This window comes from Felis catus, chromosome F1 (assembly GCF_018350175.1).
Source record: "Felis catus isolate Fca126 chromosome F1, F.catus_Fca126_mat1.0, whole genome shotgun sequence".
Classification (NCBI taxonomy): Eukaryota; Metazoa; Chordata; class Mammalia; order Carnivora; family Felidae; genus Felis; species Felis catus.
This window is the reverse complement of record NC_058384.1, coordinates 13480266-13504547: the sequence shown is the minus strand read 5'-3', so window position 1 is coordinate 13504547 and position 24282 is coordinate 13480266. Positions and strand designations below refer to the sequence as shown.

At 41.4% G+C, this 24282-nt stretch overlaps 1 protein-coding gene across 3 annotated transcripts in view; it reads right to left on the bottom strand.

The window, feature by feature from the left end:
• Positions 1 to 1058: 1058 nt before the first annotated feature.
• Positions 1059 to 24282, bottom strand: part of FMO1 (flavin containing dimethylaniline monoxygenase 1) — a 31861-nt gene continuing 8637 nt past the window's right edge. The window contains exons 3-9 of one of the 3 annotated variants that reach the window (XM_003999187.5): positions 17454 to 17642; positions 13935 to 14097; positions 9063 to 9205; positions 6630 to 6829; positions 5431 to 5786; positions 4839 to 4911; positions 1059 to 2340 (exon numbers count right to left, since the gene is read on the bottom strand). In XM_003999187.5, the coding sequence (XP_003999236.1) occupies positions 1998 to 2340; positions 4839 to 4911; positions 5431 to 5786; positions 6630 to 6829; positions 9063 to 9205; positions 13935 to 14097; positions 17454 to 17642 (1467 nt within the window). In that variant the 3' untranslated portion in view covers positions 1059 to 1997. The remainder of the gene's footprint in view (positions 2341 to 4838; positions 4912 to 5430; positions 5787 to 6629; positions 6830 to 9062; positions 9206 to 13934; positions 14098 to 17453; positions 17643 to 24282) is intronic. The other 2 variants (XM_045048842.1, XR_006591718.1) reach the window with 2 other exon arrangements.

Here is a 24282-nt window from a genome sequence, read left to right as displayed (position 1 = left end):
TGCTACAGTGGCTCACAGGACTCAGAGAAACATTTTGCTTGCTAGATGATCAGGTTATTATAAGAGGATATAACTCAGGAAAAACTCGATGGGAAGAGATGCATAGGACAAGATATGTGGGAAGGAGGGGTGCCTGAGTGGCTCAGTCAGTTGAACATCCAACTCTTTAATTTTTTTTAAGTTTTTAAAAACTTATTTTGAGAGAGAGAGGACATGGGGTAGGGGCAGAGAGAGAGGGAGAGAGACTTCCAAGGAGGCTCTGTGCTGACATAGTGAAGAGCCCAATGTGGGGCTCAAACTCACAAACCATGAGATCATGACCTGAGCTGAAATCAAGAGTCAGACCTTTAACCGACTGAGCCACCCAGGCGCCTCAAGCATGTGACTTTTTTTTAAAAGACATTTTAATTTTATTTAATTAATTAATTTATTTTCAGAGAGAGCAGAGTGTGGATGGAAGAGGGACAGAGAGGGAGACACAATCCGAAGCAGACTCCAGGCTCTGAGCTATCAGCACAGATCCCGAGGCAGGGCTCAAACCCATGAGCTGTGAGATCATGACCTGAGCTGAAGTCAGATACTCAACCGACTGAGCCATCCAGACGCCTCAAGCATCTGGCTCTTGATTTTGGCTTAGGTCAATCATCTCATGGTTTGTGAGTTTGAGCCCGATGCAGAGCCTGCTTGGGGTTCTCTCTCTCTCTCTCTCTCTCTCTCTCTCTCTCTCTCTCTCTCTCTCTGCCCCTACCCCACTTGTGTGCTCTCTCTCTCTCTCTTTCACAATAAATAAATAAAGACATTGGGAAGGGGTGTAGAGCTTCACGTATTCTCTGAGGACATCACTTCCCCCCAACTTCTCTGTGTTCACCAATCTGGAAGCTCTCTGAACCCCATGGTTTTGGTGTTTTATGGAAATTTCATGGAGGCTGGCTCCTTGCACTGGTGGAGGGGGTATTTTTCTGTGGGGTAGATCTGATCTGTATGGTCACTGTGCCAGCTGGAGCACCCCATTTTGTTGTATAGGGCATTTTAGGGGAATAAGCACTTACAAGCAGGAATATCCCTTTACTTTTATTAAGAAATTATCTTTCAACATAGTGATTTGATGATTACATACGTTGCAAAATGCTCACCATAAACGTAGTTACAGTTACGTCTGTCAGCATACAAAGTTGTTATAATATTACTGACTACAGTCCCATCCTGTACTTTTTACCCCCATGACCTACTTATTTTATAACTGGAGGTTTGTGCCTCTTAATCCCCTTCTCCTATTTTGTCCCTTCCTCCAACCCCCTGTCCCTCTGGCAACCACCTGTATTTATGAGTGAGTCTGTTTCTGGATTTTGTTGCTGTTTTGTTTGTTCTTTATTTTGTCTTTTAGATTCTATATATAAGTGAAATCATATGGTATTTGTTTTTCTCTACCTTTTTTACATTCTTTTAGAAACATTCCAGTGAGTTTGCTGAACCCCCAATTCTTTTATGGTCTTTATGAATAGACACCTCATCCCCTTATCTCTTTCCCCCTACCTTTACCCCAACTTATAAAAAAGAGGTTAAAAGACCACTTGAAACAATCAGTTTTGTTGTTTTTTTTCTTTCTTTTTATTTTTAATCATCTGACATCACAGGATTATTTTAGTACAACCAAATCTTTTATGAAGTAGGGAGTTTTAGTTGAGGCCCGTGAAAATAGTTTATATGAGAAAGATAGAGGAAGGCTCAGAGGGCTGTCTTTAATAGCTCTCTCTTGTAAAATGAACCTGGAACCTTCCAGCAGCCTTCAAAGGCACAGAAATCTTGGTTATCTGCCTCTAGCACTGGAAGCAGGTGGAGCCTCGAGAGGCACAGGAAGACCGGCAGGAGGGGACAGGAAGTGGCTTTCACCACTTGCACATGGCTTATGGCTGTGAATGCAATGTTGTGTCAATGGCAGAACAGAGCACTGTAAATCTACAGTGTGCATCTGACGAGCCATTTGGGTAATCTTTTATTTATAGGAAAATTAGGAAAATGGCCATAAGCAAAGCCAGAAGGCTTAAGAGTTTAAGTAAGCTTGCAAAGGGAGATGGGGATTCTTGTACACTTCGAGTTTTGGTGACTTTGAATGTTCGATCCCACTGGGTCAAGATGGCATTTCTGGCTCCTTCCCATTTCCCCGGGCCGGTCAAGCGGAACTGGTACGGTGTGGATGGGCCGAAGAAGATGGTCAAGCCCAGGCGTGGGTCCGTCAGGAGCATAGACAATAGGTTGGGTTTTGCATTGATGTAGGTCAGGAGTTCATCTATGTATGTGATATAATCTTCTTGTAAAGCTTTGCAGTAACACAAGCCAAACCTTTATAAAAGGAAAATGGGGGATAAAGAGAAAGACACAAAGATAAAATAATGATAACCCAGAGCAAGTCAACATGCCAAAAGTAAACAATGATGCTAGAAAATTTGAAATGTTCTCTTTTGCTTTTCTTTTTTATTTGAGAGAGAGAGAGACAGAGACAGAGAGAGAGAGGAGCCGGGGAGAGGGGCAGAGGGGGGGAGAGAGAGAGAATCCCAAGCAGGCTCCATGCTCAGCACAGAGCCTGATGTGGGGCTCGATGCTATGAACCTGGGATCATGACCTGAGCCGAAATCACGAGTCAGATCTCAACTGATTGAGCCACCTAGGCACCCCTGAAATGGTTTTTGTATTATTCTCTCCAAGCCCATAGCTGTCTAATGGTCTCATTGCATTTTTTTTTTTTTAATACAAGATGAGCTCCTTGACAAGATACTCTATGCATATGGTGCTGCAAATGCTTAAAATGCATCTAGTATTTCTCTGCTTCTTTTGTCAAATATTTAGGAATTTCTAGAAAAAAATTTTATTTACATAATTTCACTATTCCTAAATTTTTCTAAAACTCAGTTATTGCTAGATTTATATAATGTAAAGTCCACAAGAATCAATAAGGTGGAATTTCCTGTAATGCTGGTGTTGGTCCTAAAATCACCAGCTGACCTATGTGACAAGAAGCTTTTCCACTGTGCAGCTCTAATTAATTATCTATGTTATAGCACAATTCCATAATGGAGATCAAATCACATTTCAGGTTGAGGGTGAAAAAGAGGCATCTAAAATGTTTTTTGTTATTTTGGGATTTAGCACTTTGACAAGGATAGCTCAACATAAAGTTTGGAAATATATTTAAATTAGAGAAGTGATAAAAATAATAAAAAAATAAAAATTATTTTTTAATGTTTATTTTTGAGAAAGACAGAGTCAGACCATGACTGGGGGAGGAGCAGAAAGAGAGGAAGACACAGATTCCAAAGCAGGTTCTAGGCTCTGAGCCATCAGCACAGAGCCTGAAGCAGGGCTCAAACCCATAGACCATGAGTTGAAGTTGGACGCTCAACCGACTGAGCCACCCATGTGCCCCAGTGATAAAAATGTTTAAATGCAGTGATTTATTTATTATTATTTTTTAATTTTTTTTAATGTTTATTTATTTTTGAGACAGAGAGAGACTGAGCATGAATGGGGGAGGGTCAGAGAGAGAGGGAGACACAGAATCTGAAACAGGCTCCAGGCTCTGAGCCATCAGCACAGAGCCTGACGCGGGGCTTGAATTCACGAATCGCGAGATCATGACCCGAGCTGAAGTCGGACACTTAACCGACTGAGCCACCCAGGCGCCCCTAAATGCAGTGATTTAAAAACTTTCTTTTGGTATCAGAAAGCATTTTTCAAGTGATAATTTATATTAAAGCCCAAAACAGACTAACAGTAAACAAAACCAGAGATGTTTTAGTTGGGTTAGGAGTGAGGATGAGAGTCGGTGGGGTTGGGGGCGGGAGGCCAACACTCCTTTCTTTTCTGCTGCTTCCCTTCTGTAATCCCTGGTCCTTGAGTGTGAGCCAGAGAGCAGAGAATAAGTGGAACCTTCTCTAGGGAACAGAGTCAACAAACTTATTCTCGCAAAAGGTCAGATGGTAAGTACTTTAGGCTTTGAGGGCCATGTTATGGTCTCTATTTCAACAACTCAAAAGCAGCTACATGTAAATATGTACATGAATGAGTGTGGTTAGGTTCTCATGAAATTTTATGTATGGCTACTGTGATTTAAATTTCATATGAGGCACCTAGGTGGCTCAGTTGGTTAAGCGTCTGACTTCGGCTCAGGTCATGATCTCATGGTTCATGAGTTCAAGCCCCATGTGGGGCATTGTGCTGACAGTTCAGAGCCTGGAGCCTGCTTTGGATTCTGTGTCTCCCTCTCTCTCTGCCCCTCCCCTGCTCATGCTCACTCTCTCTCTCTCAAAAAATAAGTAAACAAAAAATTTTAAAACAATAAATTTCATATAATTTTCACATATCACAAAATATTCTTTTATTCCAACTCTTAAAAAACATAAAAGTTCAAGTGGTCGGCAGATTTGACCTGCAGGACATAGTTTGCAGAATCCTGACTAGAGTAGAATCTAAAGAAAACAATAGAGTTGAATATAGATTGGTTGAATGAATGAATAAACAGACCCTTCTAGCATCAGAGGGGATAAACACAACTCTTTGCCTGCTGATTATGAAAAAGGCGTGGAATAATGTATCCGGTAGATGGGAGTTAATTGTATTTGGTTTAGAATCCAGACTCCATGTGGCGCTAGATAATTATGGTCTGAAGTGACGATTTTGGGACCTTTAAACTTTTCAGTTCCCCTTCTCCCCACTCTCCTTAACAGGCTATGCTAGTTCCCCCCCCCCCCCAATCTCAGGCGCTGCCTCATGTCTCTCTGCTATTTTGCCAATTTGAGTCATGATTCAAAAAGATGCATAAGGAGTTAACTAAGTTAACTTACCCACTGGGTTTGTTTTCTTTTCTTGCATTGACTTCCTCAATCATGACACTTTGCGGTGGTAACTTATTTATACCTGTGAAACAAACAAAAAAGGCAATTTAACTTCAGGCCTGCTTGCTTAGTGGGTGAAGATGTTTTATTACTGCTTATCTTTATTCCTGGTACCCAGCAACTCATCTGTTCTCCTCCTAAAAATATTAGCTGCCTACAGGGTTGATGGTAAGTTTTTGGTAATAATGCTACCAGCTGAAAAGTTATAAGCATCTGGTCATCTCACTAGTTATCTGATACAACATAACCTCAGAACTGAATTCTGTCACTTGATTGAAGTTTTATACTTTAATTGAACCAGTTAATTCAGTGAAAACAACAGATAGACACAACTTGTATTTTTTTGACCCCCAATTTATCTTTTGTGCTGGTAATGGCTCAAATTCATTCTGATAGTGTAATTCCATGAAGAATAGAATGAATCCTGCTTTTAAAGATTCTGTTGTTTGAGATAGGAGCTGGGGATGCTCTCAAAATTTCTAGTATCCAAAATAACATAGTAAACAGAAAACATATCCTCCGAAATTTCTCACGCATGTACCTTTTAGGACTCGAACAACCCATCGTGCTTGGGTTTCTCCAGTGGGTATGATGGAGCCCAAAGGTTTGATGAGGCCAATAACAGCCAGGGTTGGCTTTGGCAGATGTGCAGGGAAGATGTACTTGTACAGTGATGCCTGGCCATTTTCGACTTTCACTACGGACTCATCAAGGAAGGGGAAAGCAAAGGTGTATCCAGTGGCAAAGACAATGATATCAATGGGCTCTTCCTTTGGGGTGTTGTTAAATATGACAGAGTTTTCCTTCACCTCTTTTATGCTTGGCTTGATGAGCACTTTCCCAGTGATGATACAGCCTGGGAGTTCATCATTTAGCACAGGCTCTCTCAGCTGTGTCCTAAAGAGAAACACGGGCAGGGAAGAGATGTGCCGGTGACCAGTGTGTCTGGCCCTTCCACCTCCTTCCCTTCCCTTCCTCATTCTGGGGCTCTCCCCTTGGCCAGGCAGGAGGTGCCAGTCTTGGGAGAAGTGGCACTCGGTAGGGAGCTGTGTGCCCTCAGTGGTGGCTTGGGTACACCTGATCCACGTTGGTCCAGAGTGGAACCTGGAGGAAGATCAGACGAGATCTCTGGGCTACGATGCCAACCCCGGGAATGGAGTATCCTTGTACCGACTCAATGAGAAAGTAAAACCGTCTATTCTTAATGGGATAAATTGTAGGCTGTAACTCAGATACAGACTGAGTTAAGTACAGACTGAGGTCAAGGTCATCTTGACAAGGGCAAGAAGGCACTGCTGCTGGAGAGATGGGCAGGGGCCACTACAACATTTGATTCTTCCCACACAGAGAAACAAGCCAAGCGTGTTGCTTCTACCAAAAGAGTCGTAGACAAGTCATTGTCTTTCGAGCGCTGCAGCTGAGGGCCACGTAACTTGCCTAGGTCATAGAGCTCACTTATCACTACATGAGCTTGGGCAAGTGGCTGAACTTCGCCAAGCCTCGGTTCGCCCACAGTAAAAAGAAGATTAAGTAAGACTTTAAAAAAGGGTTGTTGACAAGATGCAATACCTAGTTTCACTTACCAAGAACTCAAAATAGCTAGCTATTAGGAAATACACTGGGATGAAGTTTTCCTTCACGTTCGGTCGATATGATGTGTTGTTGCCTGGTTTGGAGGTGCCAGTGCAGGCACAGAGCCTCCTCCTTCCTCACAGCCCTCAGCAGATACCCTCCGTTTACCTGTCTTCCGGTACCACGCCGTAATTTGCATGATGGAACCAGCTGTTCATCTTTCTTGCCAGCAGCCAGTTCACAATTGGAGTTGGGAGAGAATTTCTCAACATGTTCTGAAACCGAGTCGTGAACACCATGTCCCACGGGTACCCTGAGTCGAAGACTCGACTGATCACCCATGCCCCGCCGGTGGTGCTGAGGAACACCTGGAAGCAGTCAAAGAAGCCACTCAGTTTGACACGGTGAGCCCGGCTGGCTTCGCCAGAGAGTCAAGAGGTCTCATTGTTGGAATAGCGCCTGAAAGTCTCCCTCCCTCAAAATATATCCTCCACAAGATGGTTTTGGCTCCTCCGGCTCCCGCTGTAAAGTTATTCATTTGAGATAACGGTTTGGGCACTTAGAGCATTAAAGTGCCTTCGAATGTATAACTGAGCCCTTATTATCTGCGAGATACATTGCCAGACACCTCAGTGAGTGAGCTACTGTGGCAACCCAGAGCGAGCTCAAAGTCTCGTGTGAAAAAGCAGCGAGTGGGTGGGTACAGTTTTGCATGCTAGTAATTGTAGGGCATAAGAACAAGGTGTGGCAGCAGGTGAATCTTGTCTATAAAGGGTTTCAATAGAAACCGCTGTTTGAACTGACAATAAATTTCAGTAACACAGTTGGTTTTGGTGAATTCCTTAAAAAACACTTTTTTTTTTTTTTTAACAGGTTAGCTGTTTGAGTTCACCAGCTGACTGAGTTTGAAATTTCCACATGATAAGAGAGATAGAAATAATATGAATGGAAATAGAATACGCTACCCACATGTCTCCTGTGGGGGTCGGAGTGGATGGGACTGTTAATTTTTATTTCAGGACCTCCTTTCTCTTCTCTCAGGATGTCTCCACCAAACTGCGAAGTCTCTCCAAATCAATCAACCAGTCAATCCTTTTTTTGAAAGTTCCCGAAGGGAATATCAAAATCACATTCCCAATCCTTTTCCTTCATAGCTATTTTTGCTCTTGCAATTATTATTTTTAAAGATTTTATTTTTAAGTAATCTCTGTATCCAACATGCATCTTGAGCCTACGACCCCCAGATCAAGAGTTGCATGCTCTACTGACTGAGCCGGCCAGGCACTCCTCACTCTTGCATTCATTCATTCATTCATTCATTCATTCATTTATAGAGCAAGAACAAGAGAGAGAGAGAGAGAGAGAGAGTGCACAACCCAAGTGTGAGCACAAGCGGTAGAGGGGCAGAGAAAGAGGGAGGGAAAGAGACAGAATCCTAAGCAGGGTCTGCACTGTCAGTGTTAAGCCCGACATGGGGCTTGAACTCACAAACCATGAGATCGTGACCCGAGTTGAAATCAAGAGTTGGACACTTAACCGATTGAGCCATCCAGGTATCCATGACCTAATTATTTATACTTATTTAGTTGGCATCTGTGTCCGCCTCAACTCTATGCTCCATTATGGCAGAAATCTTGCTTTTTTTTTTTTTTTTGAGAGAGAGGGCTCAAGTGAGTGAGGGGCAGAGAGAGAGGAAAAGAGAGAGGGAGAGAGGGAGGGAGAGAGAGAGAGAGAGAGAGAAGTGGGACTCTTACCCGATGCGGGACTCAAACTCAGGAACCTTGAGATCATGAACTGAGCAAGTCAGATGTTTAATTGACTGAGCCGCCCAGGTGCCCAGAAATCTTGTTTTTATTGTATTTTTCCATGATTCCCCCTGTGCCTGGCACAACGTTTGGCACATCAGAAACCAACAACTAATATGTATTTGTTTTTAACAAGTGCCAGCTGAGGAATGTTAATTACAATTATTACATAAACTTTACTAGGGAGAGATCACTGTGTTGGGGCAACATAGCTGGGGAGGTACAAGTGGATTGTAATAAAGGGGAAAAGAGCACCGAAGGGAGGGGTGTGGTATGAGCAAAGGGGAAAAACACAGGAATTGGAAAAGGCTCAGAGTAGTGGGAGATAAAGTTGAAATGGCACATTTGAACCAGATTAGGGAGAACTCTATAAAGCAGGGCTAATCCATCTGCAATTTATTTATTATTATTATTTTCGCTTTTGTTGCTTTTATTTTATTTTACTTTATTATTTTCGTGAAAAGAGTTTCCCTGTACATTTTGGCAGGATTAAGGAGCCAGAATAGCTTTTCTAGCTTCTGTTGTTTCACAAAGTGATTAAACGTGGCCTGTGCTTTCTCAGATCTGCCTCCTCTGCTAACAGCACAGAGACTCTCTCTCCCTCTCTCTCTGCCCCTCCCCTGCTCTCTCTCTCTCTCTCAAACAAACGAACAAACATTAAAAAAAAAATTAAAAAATCTGTTTTTTTTTGTATGTATGTGTATTTTAGGCATTTTTATTTCTTTCATCTTTTGTCACTGTTTGCCTGAGGCATGCATCTTAAGCTACAGTTTTTCATTAGGTAACATCAGGGTACCTTTTCTGCCAGGTGGCTGGCCTCCACAGCAATGTCTGTGCCCGAATTCCCCATTCCAACCACAAGGACTCTCTTGTCCTTAAATATATTTGGGTATTTATACTGTCGGCTATGAAAGTACTGGCCTTTAAAGGTATTTATACCTATAGAAAAAAAAAAAAGTCAAATGAAGAATTTTATAGGATCAGTAAACGAAACATATGTATTGCTCCATTAATAATATCCCTTTGATTGGGGCGCCTGGGTGGCTCAGTCGGTTGAGCATTTGACTTTGGCTGAGGTCATGATCTCACTGTTCGTGGGTTCGAGCCCCACGTTAGGCTCTGTGCTGACTGCTCAGAGCCTGGAGCCTCCTTCAGATTCTGTGTCTCCCTCTCTTTCTGCCCCTCCCCTACTCATGCTCTGTCTCTGTCTCTCTCTCAAAAATAAATAAACGTAAAAAATTAAAAAAAAATATCCTTTTGATGGATTATTTTGGTTGTTTTTAATAGCATGCTTAATTTTAAGAAAATCCAAAATGTGAATACATGACTTTGTAAGACACAGAAATGAGTGATTATTTAATGGAGGTAATTATTCCATCTCACTAGATAGGTCTCTGGGTTTATTTGCTACTAAGTTGAAATATCATGGCATAAAGATTAATTAAGCCATTATTACCAATTTTATTTATTTATTTATTTTTTAAAAATTTATTTTTTTTTATTAAAAAAATTTTTTTTTTCAACGTTTATTTATTTTTGGAACAGAGAGAGACAGAGCATGAACGGGGGAGGGCCAGAGAGAGAGGGAGACACAGAATCGGAAACAGGCTCCAGGCTCTGAGCCATCAGCCCAGAGCCCGACGCGGGGCTCGAACTCACGGACCGAGAGATCGTGACCTGGCTGAAGTTGGACGCTTAACCGACTGCGCCACCCAGGCGCCCCTAAAAATTTATTTTTAAGACAGAGAGAGACAGAGCATGAGCAGGGGAGGGGCAGAGAGAGAGGAGACACAGAATCCAAAGCAGGCTCCAGGCTCTGAGCCATCAGCACAGAGCCTGACACGGGGCTTGAACTCATGAACTGTGAGATCATGACCTGAGCTGAAGTCAGAGGCTTAACCAACTGAGCCACCCAGGCACCCCCATTTATTTTTTTAATTTAATTTTTTATTTTTTTAAATTTACATCCAAATTAGTGTATAGTGCAACAGTGATTTCAGGAGTACATTCCTTAGTGCCCCTTACCCACTTAGCCCATCCCCCCTCCCACAACCCCTCCAGTAACCCTCTGTTTGTTCTCCATATTTATGAGTCTCTTCTGTCTTGTCCCCCTCCCTGTTTTTGTATTATTTTTGTTTCCCTTCCCTTATGTTCATCTGTTTTGTCTCTTAAAGTCCTCATATGAGAGAAGTCATATGACTTTTGTCTTTCTCTGACTGAGTAATTTCACTTAGCATAATCCCCTCCAGTTCCATCCATGTAGTTGCAAATGGCAAGATTTCATTCTTTTTGATTGTCGAGGAATCCTCCATTGTGTGTGTGTGTGTGTGTGTGTGTGTGTGTGTGTGTGTGTGTATTATACACATATTCTTTATCCATTCATCCACCGATGGACATTTGGGCTCTTTCCATACTTTGGCTATTACTGATAGTGCTGCTATAAACATGGGGGTGCATGTGTCCCTTCGAAACAGCACACCTGTATTCCGTGGATAAATGCCTAGCAGTGCCATTGCTGGGTCGTAGGGTAGTTCTATTTTTAGTTTTTTGAGGAACCTCCATATTGTTTTCCAGAGTGGCTGCACCAGCTTGCATTCCCAAGCCATCATTACCAATTTTAAAGTTGATGGAAATCAGTGATAGAATTAGTTTGTTCTATTTACTAATATTTGACTATCTAGAGCTTCTCCCAAGCAAGGAGCAAGAGCAGAGAAGTTCAAGGGAACTATGAGTCAGCGCGTCCACTCTTTTCAGCAAACTGTTTTTGGCATCTATGTGCTTGGACCTGGGCTAAGTTGATATTAGAGAAATAAGATAAACAAAATGTGGTTCCTATTCGAAAAGATCCATGTTGGCTGGGGAAGTTCACTGATAGCTCACCTTGGTGACCGACTATAATGCAGACTGAGTTTGCTGAGGCAGCAAGAGTTGGCTCTGAGAAAAAGGGATCATGTTCACCACGCTGGGTTTAGCTCTACTGTTCTAACCAGAAAGGATATCTCAGGTGGTTGATGCCAAATGTCTCACTGAAACATTAAATGTGAATGGAGAGTTTTGGAAAATACTCTCAGGGTTGCATAACACAAAAGTTAAGAGGTGCTGTACAAAGAACCTTTCTTTTTTTTTCCAGGAAAAGTGATAAGACACCTAGATTCTCAGGGGATAAATATCGATGCTTGTGGCAAATAGCCTTATCAAGGTTTGGTTCACCCTTAGTTCACCTTGAAACATTAGAAATCTGACATGAATCTCAGTTAAAACCCACCACAATCTCGAGCACTTAGAATTTAATAATCATGCAGCCAAGTTCAAATATTAATTCAGACAGGACTCATCACAGATCAGAGAATGGCTGACAAGGGAGAGCTAGGCAAGTTTAAGGAGAATCATAGAATTATTATCCCTGGATGCTAAATTACCTTAGATTTTTCTCCAGATCAGGGTCTTTTGGATCAGAAATGAACAAAAATGAGACTGTGTCTGAGCCACCTATCACACTAATATTTTCCCCCGTTTTATCACAGGAGGATAGAGCAGGCACTTTTTTTAGGTGAATGTGGTTGTGTTAAGTAAACACACCAGAGTGTATATATCTGAATGATTGATTACAAGTAGTTATTTTGGGAAGTTGTACATTTATTCTGTGAAGTTATGCATTTATTCTGTGATACCTATTATTTTTACTAAGACTTTTTGGAACATCTTTGGAATTGACTCCAGACAATGTGCCTCCAGGGGTGCCTCAGTGGCTCAGTCTGTTGAGCGTCTGACTCTTGATTTTGGCTCAGGTCATGATCTCATGGTTTGCGGGATCAAGTCCCCCGTCAGGTTCTGCGCTGGTGGCGTGGAGCCTGCTTGGGATTCTCTCTCTCTCACTGCCCCTTCCCTGTTTGTGCTCTCACTCTCTCTCAAAACAAACAAAGAAACAAAAAAGAACAATGTACCTCCAGACACATGTTTTCAAATGTCTTCAGTAAATCTGAATTTTTCTAATAGTTAATGATGACCCCAGGAATTACGTACAGACTAAGTAAGTCTGTTGTGAGGCAGAGAGAGAGTTTGTGAGATTTCGAGGACTCTTTTTCAAATCTAAAGTCACAAAACCTTAGAACTCAAAAGCTCCTTAATGGTTACCTATCCAGGGATTTCAAATGGCCAATTGGTAGTAGCCGGTGAGATATTGAAAAGGTCTGCAAGTCCCATAGAGCTCTGTTTGCTTGATTTGTGATGTATGCTGTTGGATAAGGTGGTCAATTTATGGGCAAAACCCCAGAGGCTTAGAAAGGTTAACCGGAAGGCCCAAGGTTGTATAGCTTGTTAGCTGTGCAGCCTAGAATCTGTACCTCCTGGGTCTCAAGCCCATCCTATTCAAATTGAGGACACTGGTTCAGTTGCTTTCTGGGTACACCTTATCCTAATCTGACCTGACTTGAATGACGTCTGGAGGGCAGACCCAGCACCAATGGATGTACGTGAGTTGTTGTAAAATAAGCATTTGTATCATTTGCAGGTCATGTGTAGACTGTGATTCCTCTGCTGGACTCCTATAAAACTCTTTTCATTCCTTCCAGACAGGCTACATGTTGTCATATCCACCCCTGTATTTTTAGCACTTTGTGTAATTTGGCACTGTTGGTGCCAAATAAATTCAGCGTATTCTCTATGTCGTGGAACTTTCTGGATTCTTAGGGTGATCTAGTACCAGGCACTCCTTCCTAGGAGTTTGGAGGGGCTTGCCTACTTAGGGATTTTCTCTGTGGACAAGAGCTGAGAAAGGATTGGGTTGTCTTGTGGGGTGGCTATTGATCCTCTCTCAGGGATGTTGGAGAATAGTTCCTTATATCGTGGACTTGGGGCTTTTTGATTCAAGATTCAATTCCACGGCAGTTTTCAGGATGTGCTTCATCCTAACTTGGCCGGACTTGCATAAGCTCTTGGGGCATGGGAGGTGTGTGAGTTTATTGTAAGACGAGACTTGAGATCACTCCAAGTCATATTTAGATGATGAAGAGAAAAATTTCCTAAAGTTTTAACTTCTTGAAAACTTACTGTGGATAAAATAAACCAAATCATTGTGTTTTTTATTCCCTCTGCATTGTAATCCAATGGAAATTTGACATAGATTAACATGAATCATGTTTGCAAAAACCAGATAAGGAAACTGGGACTCAAAGATGACTTAACTTGCCTTCTAAGATTCTTTTCTCTGTTGACTACTGACCCAGTGCTATAAATGTCTGATCTAGCTAAACCTCTATGGAACAAACGAACAAAAATCGCACTACTTTTTAAAAAATTTATTCACTGATCGACCTTTGTGGCCTCTAAACTCAGCTTTGGCTGTGTGCCACTGCTGAGGCCAACAACTTTGTAAGCATCCAGTGTCTTAGAAGACTTTCTGAGTGTTGCCCATCGCTTAAGGAGGGACATTGAACCCCAGTGAAGCATAAAACTGCTTGCAAGTAATTTTTTCTACTCTTTGGCACTTATAAATTGTTTGGAACAAATGAAAGTCAAAAATTGGCCAGAAATGCTGGTTAGAAAAAATCCCCGTTACCTTACAACTTTAACTATTTAACGGAAGAACCATAGAAATTCATTCTCGGACCAAGCCAGGATCAGGACGGCTCCCACGAGACGAATTAAGGTCAGTTTCAGAAAACCATACCTGGGAAAGAGTCCAGTGGCAAGTATGGGTCAGTAAGAAAACCAGTGCAGACCATGACGGCATCAAAGATGGCAGACTCTTGCTTTCCTTCATGCTGAGTGACCACCTCCCATTGGCCAGTGACAGTAAAATCTGGGCATTTTGTTACACTGCAGACTTTAGTCTGAAAAAAAGAGTCACAGTCACAGTTACTTGTTGTCAAGCTTCTAGTGAGGGCTTGCTGGCCAAGGTACCAGTTGACACTTCAAATGTTCTAGAGCATAGGCTAAACATAATCAATAAGCATAAACTTAGAAATAGAATCAAGTTATCAGATTAACCATAATTTTCTGGATGGATGTATTCTTTTTTAAAAATATTTATTTTTGAGAGAGAGAGATTGAGAGAGGGAGAGAGAGAGGGAGAGAATATGAGTGGGGGAGGGGCAGAGAGAAAGGGGGACAGAGGACCCAAAGCGGGCTCCACCCTGACAGCAGCGAGCTGGATGTGGGGCTTGAATTCACCAACCGTGAGATCACGGCGTGAGCTGAAGTTGGATGCTCAACTGACTGAGCCACTCAGGCACCCCTGGATGGATGTATTCTAAGGGTTGTAGAGGGTTACTTAAGAGAAGTGATGCGATCCAAAAATTTTGAGTGATTTGTTCAAATTCTCATAGTTAGTGATAGAACCAAGTATCGCGGTCTTCTGAAGTCTTTTTCATTTTTTTTTTCTGTTACGTCTATCTTTCATAAAGCTGTGCTTTAATAAAAACATGGATGATATAAATTGGAAATATGAATTTGGTCCCAAGTATCTTACCTTATGAAAGGTCCTGTAGAATATGTTGTTGACGTTTTCCCAGATCTTGATAGCTATTGATAAGTACTAACTTGATGGCCTGAATGATAAGTACTAACTTGATGGCCTGATAAGTACTAACTTGGTGGCCTGAATGTACTAACTTGATGGACCATGGGAGTGGTCCACATGTCAGTCTATTTTTTGTTTCAATAGAGTATGTATATGTTTATGCATGCTAGGTTCTGATTCAGAAAATATATAAAATAAATTTATAAGACAAATTTATTAAATTACTTATTTATTTATAGTTTATTTACTTTGAGAGACTCAGACAGAGGCAGTGTGCGCAGGGGAGGGGCAGAAAGAGAGGGAGAGAGAATCCCAAGCAAGCTCCGTGCTGTCTGTGCAGAGCCTGATGTGGGGCTTGATTTCACAAACCATAAGGTCATGATCTGAGCCGAAATCAAGAGTCAGATGCTTAACCACCTTAGCCACCCAGCGGCCCCCCAAGTCAGGTTTAAAAGCATAAATGCTCCACTGGCCAAGAGACTTTGCTGCTTTTCTTTCCTTTTAAGTTTTCAGAGAAGACAGGTGTCTCAAGTCTTACCTCATGGGTTCACAATTTGGTTTATAATATTTGAAGTGCTTATTGGATTTCAACATTTGTATTAGTAACTCTTCCTTTTTTTAAATATAAATTTTCAGTTAATTAAAAATTAATTTCAAAGTAGAATTTACTTTCAACTTAAAAATAAGAAATGTTTATAATTAAAAACTTGGAATGCACAGAGAGGAAAGAAATCTCTTATAAATAGCTGCTTGTGTGTACTCTCTTAAAACTTTGGTGAACATCTAGCTTTAAAGTTTTTTTTTCAAGGTGGGCCTGGGTGGCTCAGCCAGTTAAGTCAGCATCCAACTTCGGCTCAGGTCATGATCTCGCAATTCGTGAGTTCAAACCCTGCGTCAGGCTCTGGGCTCACAGCTCAGAGCCTGGAGCCTGCTTTGGATTCTGTGTCTCCCTGTCTCTCTGCCCCTCCTCTTCTTGTTCTCTCTCTCTCTCTCTCTCTCTCTCTCTCTCTCTCTCTCTCTCTCTCTCTTTCTCTCTTAAAAATAAATAATAAAACGTTAAAATTTTTTTTTCAACTATTTTAAAGCAGGCTTGGAGCAGCACCTAGTAAAGAAAATGCTTCAGATTCAGGAGCTCTGATGCATTAAAACTACTTCTGTGGATTATGCCCATTCACTATGGTACTGTTTCAATTTTACTGTGTCCCTTGAAAGATATGGGAGTGGGGTAAAATACTCTTTAGAAGTTTTTTAAAAATTTTTATCCAGTTTTTTGAGATATAATTGGCATATAACATTGTATAAGTTTAAGGTATACGACATAATGATCTGATATATGTATATACTGCAAAATAATTATAATAAACAATAAGTTTAGCTCACATCCATCACCTCACATAGTTATAATTTTTTGTCTTGTGATGACAACTTGTAAGATCTACTCTCTTAGCAACTTACAAATATACAACACAATAGAGTTAACTATATTCAGCATGCTGTGCATTATATTCCCAGAATGGATTTACCTTACAACTGGAAGTCTGTACCTTTAGAGCACCTTAACCCATTTCCACAGTCCCTACTCTTCACCCCTGGTAACCACCAATCTGTTCTGTTTATATGAGTTGCTTTTTTTTTTTTTTTTTAAGATTTCACATACAAGTGAGATCCTACAGTCTGTGTCTTTGTCTGACTTATTTCACTTAGTATAATACCCTATAGGTCCACCCATGTTGTTGCAAATGGCAGGATTTCCTTCTTTTTTATGGCTGAATAACATTCCAGTATGTGTGTATGTGTGTGCCACATTTTCCTTATGCGTTCTTTATGCATGTGCCCATCGATGGACACTTAGGTTGTTTCCATGTCTTGACTATTGAAAATAATGCTGCAGTGAACATGGTGGTGTAGATATCTCTTCAAGATAGTGGTCTCATTTTTATCATTGCTTTTAAGGTTGTGAATATGAATCTTATTTGCTACTAGTGTTGGTCATTCATGTTGTTTTCAATTCCCTAGGAATGCCTTACTATCCCCATCTGTAGTAGGGAGAGGGGAAGAGAGGAGAAAGAAAACATGTGGATTTTTCATGTTTCTTGGAGAGGGGAAAAAAAGAAGATATATTTGTCCCCATCCTTCTACCTTCTTCCTGTCTCTGCTCTTGGAAATGGGAAGGGAGGTGGTAGGGCCTCTATAAAGAACAATATTCAAAGATCTTTCTATTCCCAAGGATATCTAGAAAAGATTTCCTTCAGATCGTGGGGTTCTCTTATGTGTGGGCCCCTGCACATGCTTATTCCTGTAGAGGGATAGTCTAGAGGAGAGTGCCTAGGTATGGGTAGAAGTCATCAGAGTCACTATGTGCATTTGTTCCGAGCCGAGAATGTGGCCTGATATTTTTAGGTCCCTTTGGGTACTTGGGTGAAATTATTGCAAACTAAAAATTTATTCATGTGAATCCTTACTGAAAGTATCCATTTCCACCTCCAGATTTACTTAAGGCGGCGGGGGTGGGTGGGTATGAGTACAAGGGGAAAAGGAATCCAGCCAGCTGTCAACAATCTTGCCAGTTCATGATCTCATCTGCAGAGCCAAGGGCTAGGCTATGGAGAGAAATAGGAAATTGGTAGGACATACTTCCTGACTACTAACTCATGTTTTGTGTCTTACCTTGAACTGAATGTGTTTCAGAAGGTTGAACCGGTTTGCATACATTTTGAGATATTCCAGAAATTGAGAATTTGGCACATAGTTTGGACAATCTTCTGGGAAAGGAAAGTCTGAGTAACAAGACATCTCCTTGCAGCTGTTGGAAACCACAGACCTGTAGAGGCTGGCTCTTCCTTCTTCAACATGTTCCTGTACAAACGGTACACGCACATGAGTGTGTCTGCATTTGTGCATGTGTGTGCACACACATGAAACGGATATTGATTTTTAGACATTTCAAACATTGATAAAGATTAAGGTTACCCTTTATCTTTTTATTTCCTTTTCTTTCTTTCTTTCTTTCTTTCTTTCTTTCTTTCTTTCTTTCTTTCTTTCTTTCTTTCTTTCTTTCTTCTTTCTTTCTTTCTTTCTTTCTTTCTTTCTTTCTTTCTTTCTTTCTTTCTTTCTTTCTTTCTTTCTTTCTTTCTTTCTTTCTTTCTTTCTTTCTTTCTTTCTTTCTTTCTTTCTTTCTTTCTTTCTTTCTTCTTTTTTCTTTAATTTAAAGCATGGAGCTTGAACTCATGACCCTGAGATCAGGACCTGAGCTGAGATCAAGAGTAGGATGCTTAACCAACTGAGCCACCCAGGCACTCCAAGATTACCATTTCTTTTTTTGTTTGTTTTTAAGTTTATTTATTTATTTTGAGATGGGAAGAGGGGCAGAGAGAGGAGAGAGGGAGAGACAGAATCTCAAGCAGGTTCTGTGCTGTCAGCACAGAGCCTGAGGTGGGGCTGGAACTCATGAACCATGAGATCAGGACCTGAGCCGAAATTGAGGGTCGGTCGCTTAACCGACTGAGCCCTCCCAGGAGTCCCCCAAGGTAACCCTTCCTAATGGGATTTGTTACCCTGCACTTGAGATAGGGTGAACACTGAATACTTAATTTTATGATCAGAATTACTATTTCATTCACTACATGTTAACAAATAAACCCAGGATGAACTCCCTTGTCCAGATTGATATGGCATCACTTCAAAATGTAGGAAAATATGGAAATAGACCAGAGCCAAGAAGTACTATCTGGATGATGGACAATCGCTAGGTAGTTTGGTTTCCCAGGGTATTGTTGAAAGAATCACGGAGAAGAGAGTTCAGATTATTGAAGGACTCTGCATCTAAAGTTAAGGAATTTGCATTTTATAGGAAGGTTATGGCAGTCTTCTGAGTTTTTATGTGGAAGTGATTCATATTAAATTTTGGAAAGATAATTCCAGTTCCACAAAAGAAATAGGAAGTCTGGAAAAGAAGGAAGGAGGCCAGTGAAGAGCCTAAAACACAAATCCACTTGATTGCTAATGGCAGCCCGAGCAGAGGCAATGGCGGTTGCCACAGAGAGGCGAGATTTGTGAGGTAGCAGTAAGTCAGAATGCGCAGCATAGGGAAGCTGTTTGGATTTAGGACTTGGGAGAAGAAGCACGTCAAAGGTTTTCAGAATGGACAACTGTGCACTTAGTGAAACACTAATTTCCCACTCCTAGTTTTGACATGAATAACTAGCACATGTCAGTGTCTCAGACAACTACAACCAGGTTGAGTAATAAGCACTTTTGGTATATTTAGTCTTTAATATACATTGCCTCTGTGTTTTGAATGTATTATGGAGGATTGTTCTGATTTTAATGGGAATGTGGTCCTTAGTATTTTAATATTATTTACCATTTTGGATATCTACGGTTTTTTTTTTTTTTTTTGTCCTCTGTGAAGCAAAAATTATTTTGTTTGTGTGAGCAAGTGGAAAGACGAATGTAAGCCTCACCTATGGAGAAGGGCTCACTTCGTTCCCTCAAAGGGAAAGGTATAGTGAGCACAGAGAATAAACTTATAAACATGTCTTTGTGGTTTGAATTAATGTTACTGATCTCATCAACTAAGGAGCAAGCTGTATCTTGTTTGTCTGGGGCCTCACCTCTGCCAGTCTCATTTATACAGCATAAATCTAGAAACCTGGAATCTAAAGGCTTCTGAGAAAAATGACTATTTAAATCCTGATCTTTTATTCTGCAGGCAGATCTAAAGCACTGTTACTGGGGCGCCTGGGTGGCACAGTCGGTTAAGCGTCCGACTTCAGCTCAGGTCACGATCTCGCGGTCCGTGAGTTCGAGCCCCGCGTCGGGCTCTGGGCTGATGGCTCAGGGCCTGGGGCCTGTTTCCGATTCTGTGTCTCCCTCTCTCTCTGCCCCTCCCCCGTTCATGCTCTGTCTCTCTCTGTCCCAAAAATAAAAAAAATAAACGTTGAAAAAAAAATTTTTAAAGCACTGTTAGTCAAAGACGTATTGCTCGGCGAGCAATATGGAACTGGATTCTTTTTGATCCTCTATGACAAGTACAGAAATTGAGAGTAAGCATCTGGAAACTTTACTAGCAATACTTCACCATTGCTCAATATCCAAGCACGTGGACTTCTATGTGTTGAATGGGACTTAGATCAGTCTCAGTGTTGCCTTAACTCATGTGATGAGTGGCCTGGGGTTCGAACTGTGTGCGAGTCATGGATCGCTGATGTTTTAAGGTTAGTTTGAAAACTGTTAGCCAGAAATGCATAAAATTTGTCATTATTTTCTTTCATTGAAAGATAACTGGGGGCACCTGGGTGGCTCAGTTGGTTAAGTGCCCGACTCGTGATTTTGGCTCAGGTCATGATCTCATGGCTTGTGAGAGCCTGCTTGGGATTCTCTGTCTCTTCCTCTTCTCCCCCTCTCTCTTTCTCTCTCAAAATAAATAAATAAACATTAAAAAAAAAAAAAAGAATCACCTGGGGAATCTTATTCGCATGTAGATGCTGATTCAGTAGGTCTGGGTGAACTTGAGATTGTTTATTTCTAACAAATTCCCCTGCAGATGCTGTTGGGCACAGACCATACTTTGAGTAACAACACTTTGGAGCAGTCCTACCAAAGTGGAATTTGGTGGAGGCCACTTATACTCTTTAAAATTTTCTGGCAGTCATATTTAAAAAGGTAGAAAGAGCCAGGTGAAATTAATTTTAACAGTATATTTTAACTCAACATATGTCAAATTTTATACTTTCAACACGTAATCACTATAAATATTACTAATGAAGTAGATTACATTCTTATAGCAAGTCTTTCAAATATCAGTGTATATTTTATATTTTATTCATTTGTTTAAAAATTTATTTTTCTCTTTTTAAAGAATTCATTTAAAAGATTTGTTTTATTTTGAGAGAGAGAGAGAGAGAGAGAGAGAGAGCATGAGCAGGGGAGAGAGGCCATGGGAGGGAGAGGGAGAGAGAGAGAGAGAGGGAGGGAGGGAGGGAGAGAGAGGGAGAGAGAGAGAGAGAGAGAGAGAGAGAGAGAGGGGGAGGGAGAGGGAGAGAGGGAGAGGGAGAGAGAACGAACCACAAGCAGGCTCCAAGCTCAGTGTGGAGCTCTCTATGCAGGACTCATTCCCACGACCCTGGGATCACGACCTGAGCTAAAATCAAGAGTCAGATGCTCAACTCACCTGAGCCGCCCAGGTGCCCCTTAGTGTATATTTTATACTTCTCAATTCAAATGCCAAATTTTTATTGGAAAAAGGGGATTCACATACCCAAACTGTTAGCAAATATGCTTAAAAACACTCCAGTAACTGAACTGAGTATTGGTTTTAAAATTAAAATTAATTACAATTAAGTGAAATAAAAAATTCAAGTTTTTAGTCATATGAACCAATTCCATAGTTACATGCAGACAGTGGCTACTTTATTGAATAGTAGAGCTTTAAAGTTGAAGCCAGCTATTAGAACAAAATTTAGTGTTGGTTTTATTTAGTTAAAAGTGATGCTTCCTCTGGGTTACAGGAAAAAAAGAGAATAGGAACAGCTATAAAGAGATGTAATGTGGAGCAGTGAGAGCAAACAGCAGGGGAAGAAGCTATAGTATAATAAGAGAAACATCAGTTATGAATGTTTTGGGGTCAATTAGGCCAAAGCTCCCTCACGTTTCTCTATTGTCTGAAAACATCACATAGTGAATCATACTTGGTTAATACTGGCAATTTCTAGTTAATAATAAAAGGGTAAGTTAGAAATATATACTGTTTTAATAGGGGAAGAGATGTGCATAATACATGTTGTAAAGATTTCCATAAAAATGGCTCAAAATTTTTTTCTGTATGTTGGAATGGCACATTTAAACAGCAGAGAGTAATGGGGCTCAGTGGAGTTGCATAAGCCAGGAACCATGTATTAATGGGACCTTAGAACAGATGAACAAAGAAATATAAATAGAAAAAAATGCTGTTTTGTAAAACTCTGGGAGATAATTGTAAAGGCAGGGAGAAGAGAATCTTCCCGGAAAACCTGAGGCCTATCTTGAAACAATGTATCACAGATGTTAGCCAAGGAGGCGCTATAGTTTAGAAGGAAACTTAGCCCTTAGGGCGGAATCCAAGACCAACTCTTTGCTCTTTTCTTTCTTCCCACTGATTGTTCCTCCTAGAAAGATACAGAGAGTACTTCTGTATGTGGCTCCTGCCGTCTGCCCTCCTGTGTTTGCCCCAGTGATTCCCAGGTCCTATTGGGACCTCCAGCTGTAGACACTCTTGGCATCGTCCCTGCGTGGGTCTGCCAATTGCCCTGGTGCTCCAAGTCACATGCCTCACGAATTGGTGGGGCCGTGTAGGGGAAAGGTTTTTGTTTTGAAGGGAAAAGTGGGAGGGGAGGAGGGATGGATGGGGACAGAGAGCAAAGTCTAAGAGCATGCACTGAGCGGTTCTGGCTTCCCGGTCTACTTTGGTCCTGCAATGTAATGAATGGAAAGGTCACAGTCATCTGCTAAGACACTTGGGTGGGATTCCCTGAACTGTCCAGAATTTACATGCTCTCATTCTTGAGCCAGACGCTGGAAATGCATGAAGTACAGTTCTCGACAGCACAGACCCAGACCCAGACTGCCTAGGTTCATCTTCAAGCTCTACAGTTTTATCTGGGCAATCTTGGGAATTTTCTTTTTTAAAGTTTATTTATTTTTGAGAAAGAGAGAGAGAAAGACAGAAAGAGAGAGAAAGCATGCACAGAAGCAGGGGAAGGGCAGAGAGAGATGGAGAAAGAGAATCCTAAGCAGGCTCCCCACTGTCAGTGCAGAACCGGGAGGAGTGGGGGGGCTCAAACTGAAACTCACAAACCTTGAGATCATGACTTATGCTGAAATCGAGTCAGTTTCCTCAGCTATAAATAGGTATTATAATAATAGTGTATATCCGCTAGGATAAACTGAAACGATAGCTGTAATGTGTTTAGGATAGTGTCTGCTAAGCTCTCAATAAATGTTAACTGTTACTCATACTATTCCTCCATGATTATTATGGAGATTTACTTTCCGAAGCTTTGTGTCCTTCAGAGAGGATAATAGGTGATGGGAAGAAAGCTTTGACAGTTCAGATGTCTCTCCTGTCTCATATTAAAAATAAATGTAAAATGATAATAAAAGTCACTCCTAAATAGAGACATTCTCTCTGTACAGGACATTCATACCTCTTGCTCTCCAAGAACAATTACTGCCTTCTTTTCCTCTCCTTTGAGCAGCCAGAATCCGTTTTTCTTTGTCTCCTCCTCTCCCTAGCGAGAGTTGGAGTCTCACTGGAGGCCAGAACTTCATTCTGGGAGGGTTAGGCCCTGCAATATGTTTCAGGGATGTGAAGGATGAAGCCGAATGTGTTTCTACCAGTATAGTATAATTTCCTCTAGATAATGTCAGTGTGGTTCTATAGGAAGGCTATCCCTTAAGATCCCTTCCTATACTAAAATTCTCTGAGTAAAATTCATTTTGAGTGATGGGACAATTCCTCACATTTTATTTCAATGTTACTTTATAATTGAAGTAATCAACCTATGGTGTTACTGCCCTAAGCCTCCCTTCCCTCTTAGGAGCCTAAGAGAATTGGTTGTAACATAGACTTTCCATACATCTCGCTTGCCCCCACTTGAGTTAGTGGACAGAAGTGGGCTCTTTACCAACGTATCCCAATTATTACCAATTTATTTCTTACTAAAGATCACCACCTCTCTCCCACCCCAAGGAATGATGCCATTTCTTTTCCATTGCAACCTTTGTTTCCTCTTTGCTTGAGGCTATGGTAGTTGGAAGAGGCCAGAAAAATGGGTGTCTGAGTGTCAAATTAAGCACAGTGGTTTCTAATCTCTATAATCTTTGGGGGTGTCTCCCTATTTGGCAATGGAGGCAGTCTCCATATGTGTTGTCTTGGGTTTCTGCAGATGGCTTGTCCATTTTTGCCCGGTGATCCCCGATGCCCAGAAGGGGAACTAAGGATCCCTTACGGGCTTTCTGGTAAGCACAGCCCTTGGTCGAGCACTTTATTTTTTTCATTTTAAAATTTTATTTATTTATTTATTTATTTATTCATTCATTCATTCATTCATTCATTCATTCATTCATATTTTAGAGAGACAGAGCAGGGGAGAGGGGCAGAGGAAGAGAGACAAAGAATCCCAAGCAGGCTCCATGCTAAGCGTGGAGCCTGACACGGGGCTCAGTCCCACGACCCTGGGATCCTGACCTGAGCGGAAATCAAGAGTCCAGCACCCTGGAGCAGACACTTTAATCTGCAAGTTTTGAGTTGGCCACTTGCTTTGAGTGCAGAGACAGAGACACCCTGTAACCAAGCCTGTGTGCGGATGTGCACGTGCGCTGAGGTAGGAGGAGAGTGGGATGCCTCTAGAAAGACTCAGAAGGCTCATAGCATGTTGGAGCTGAAAGGTCCCTTTAAGGGCACCTTAGTTTAGGGATTTTCTCTCAGGCTTTTGAGAAATCTCAAGGTGGTACAGTT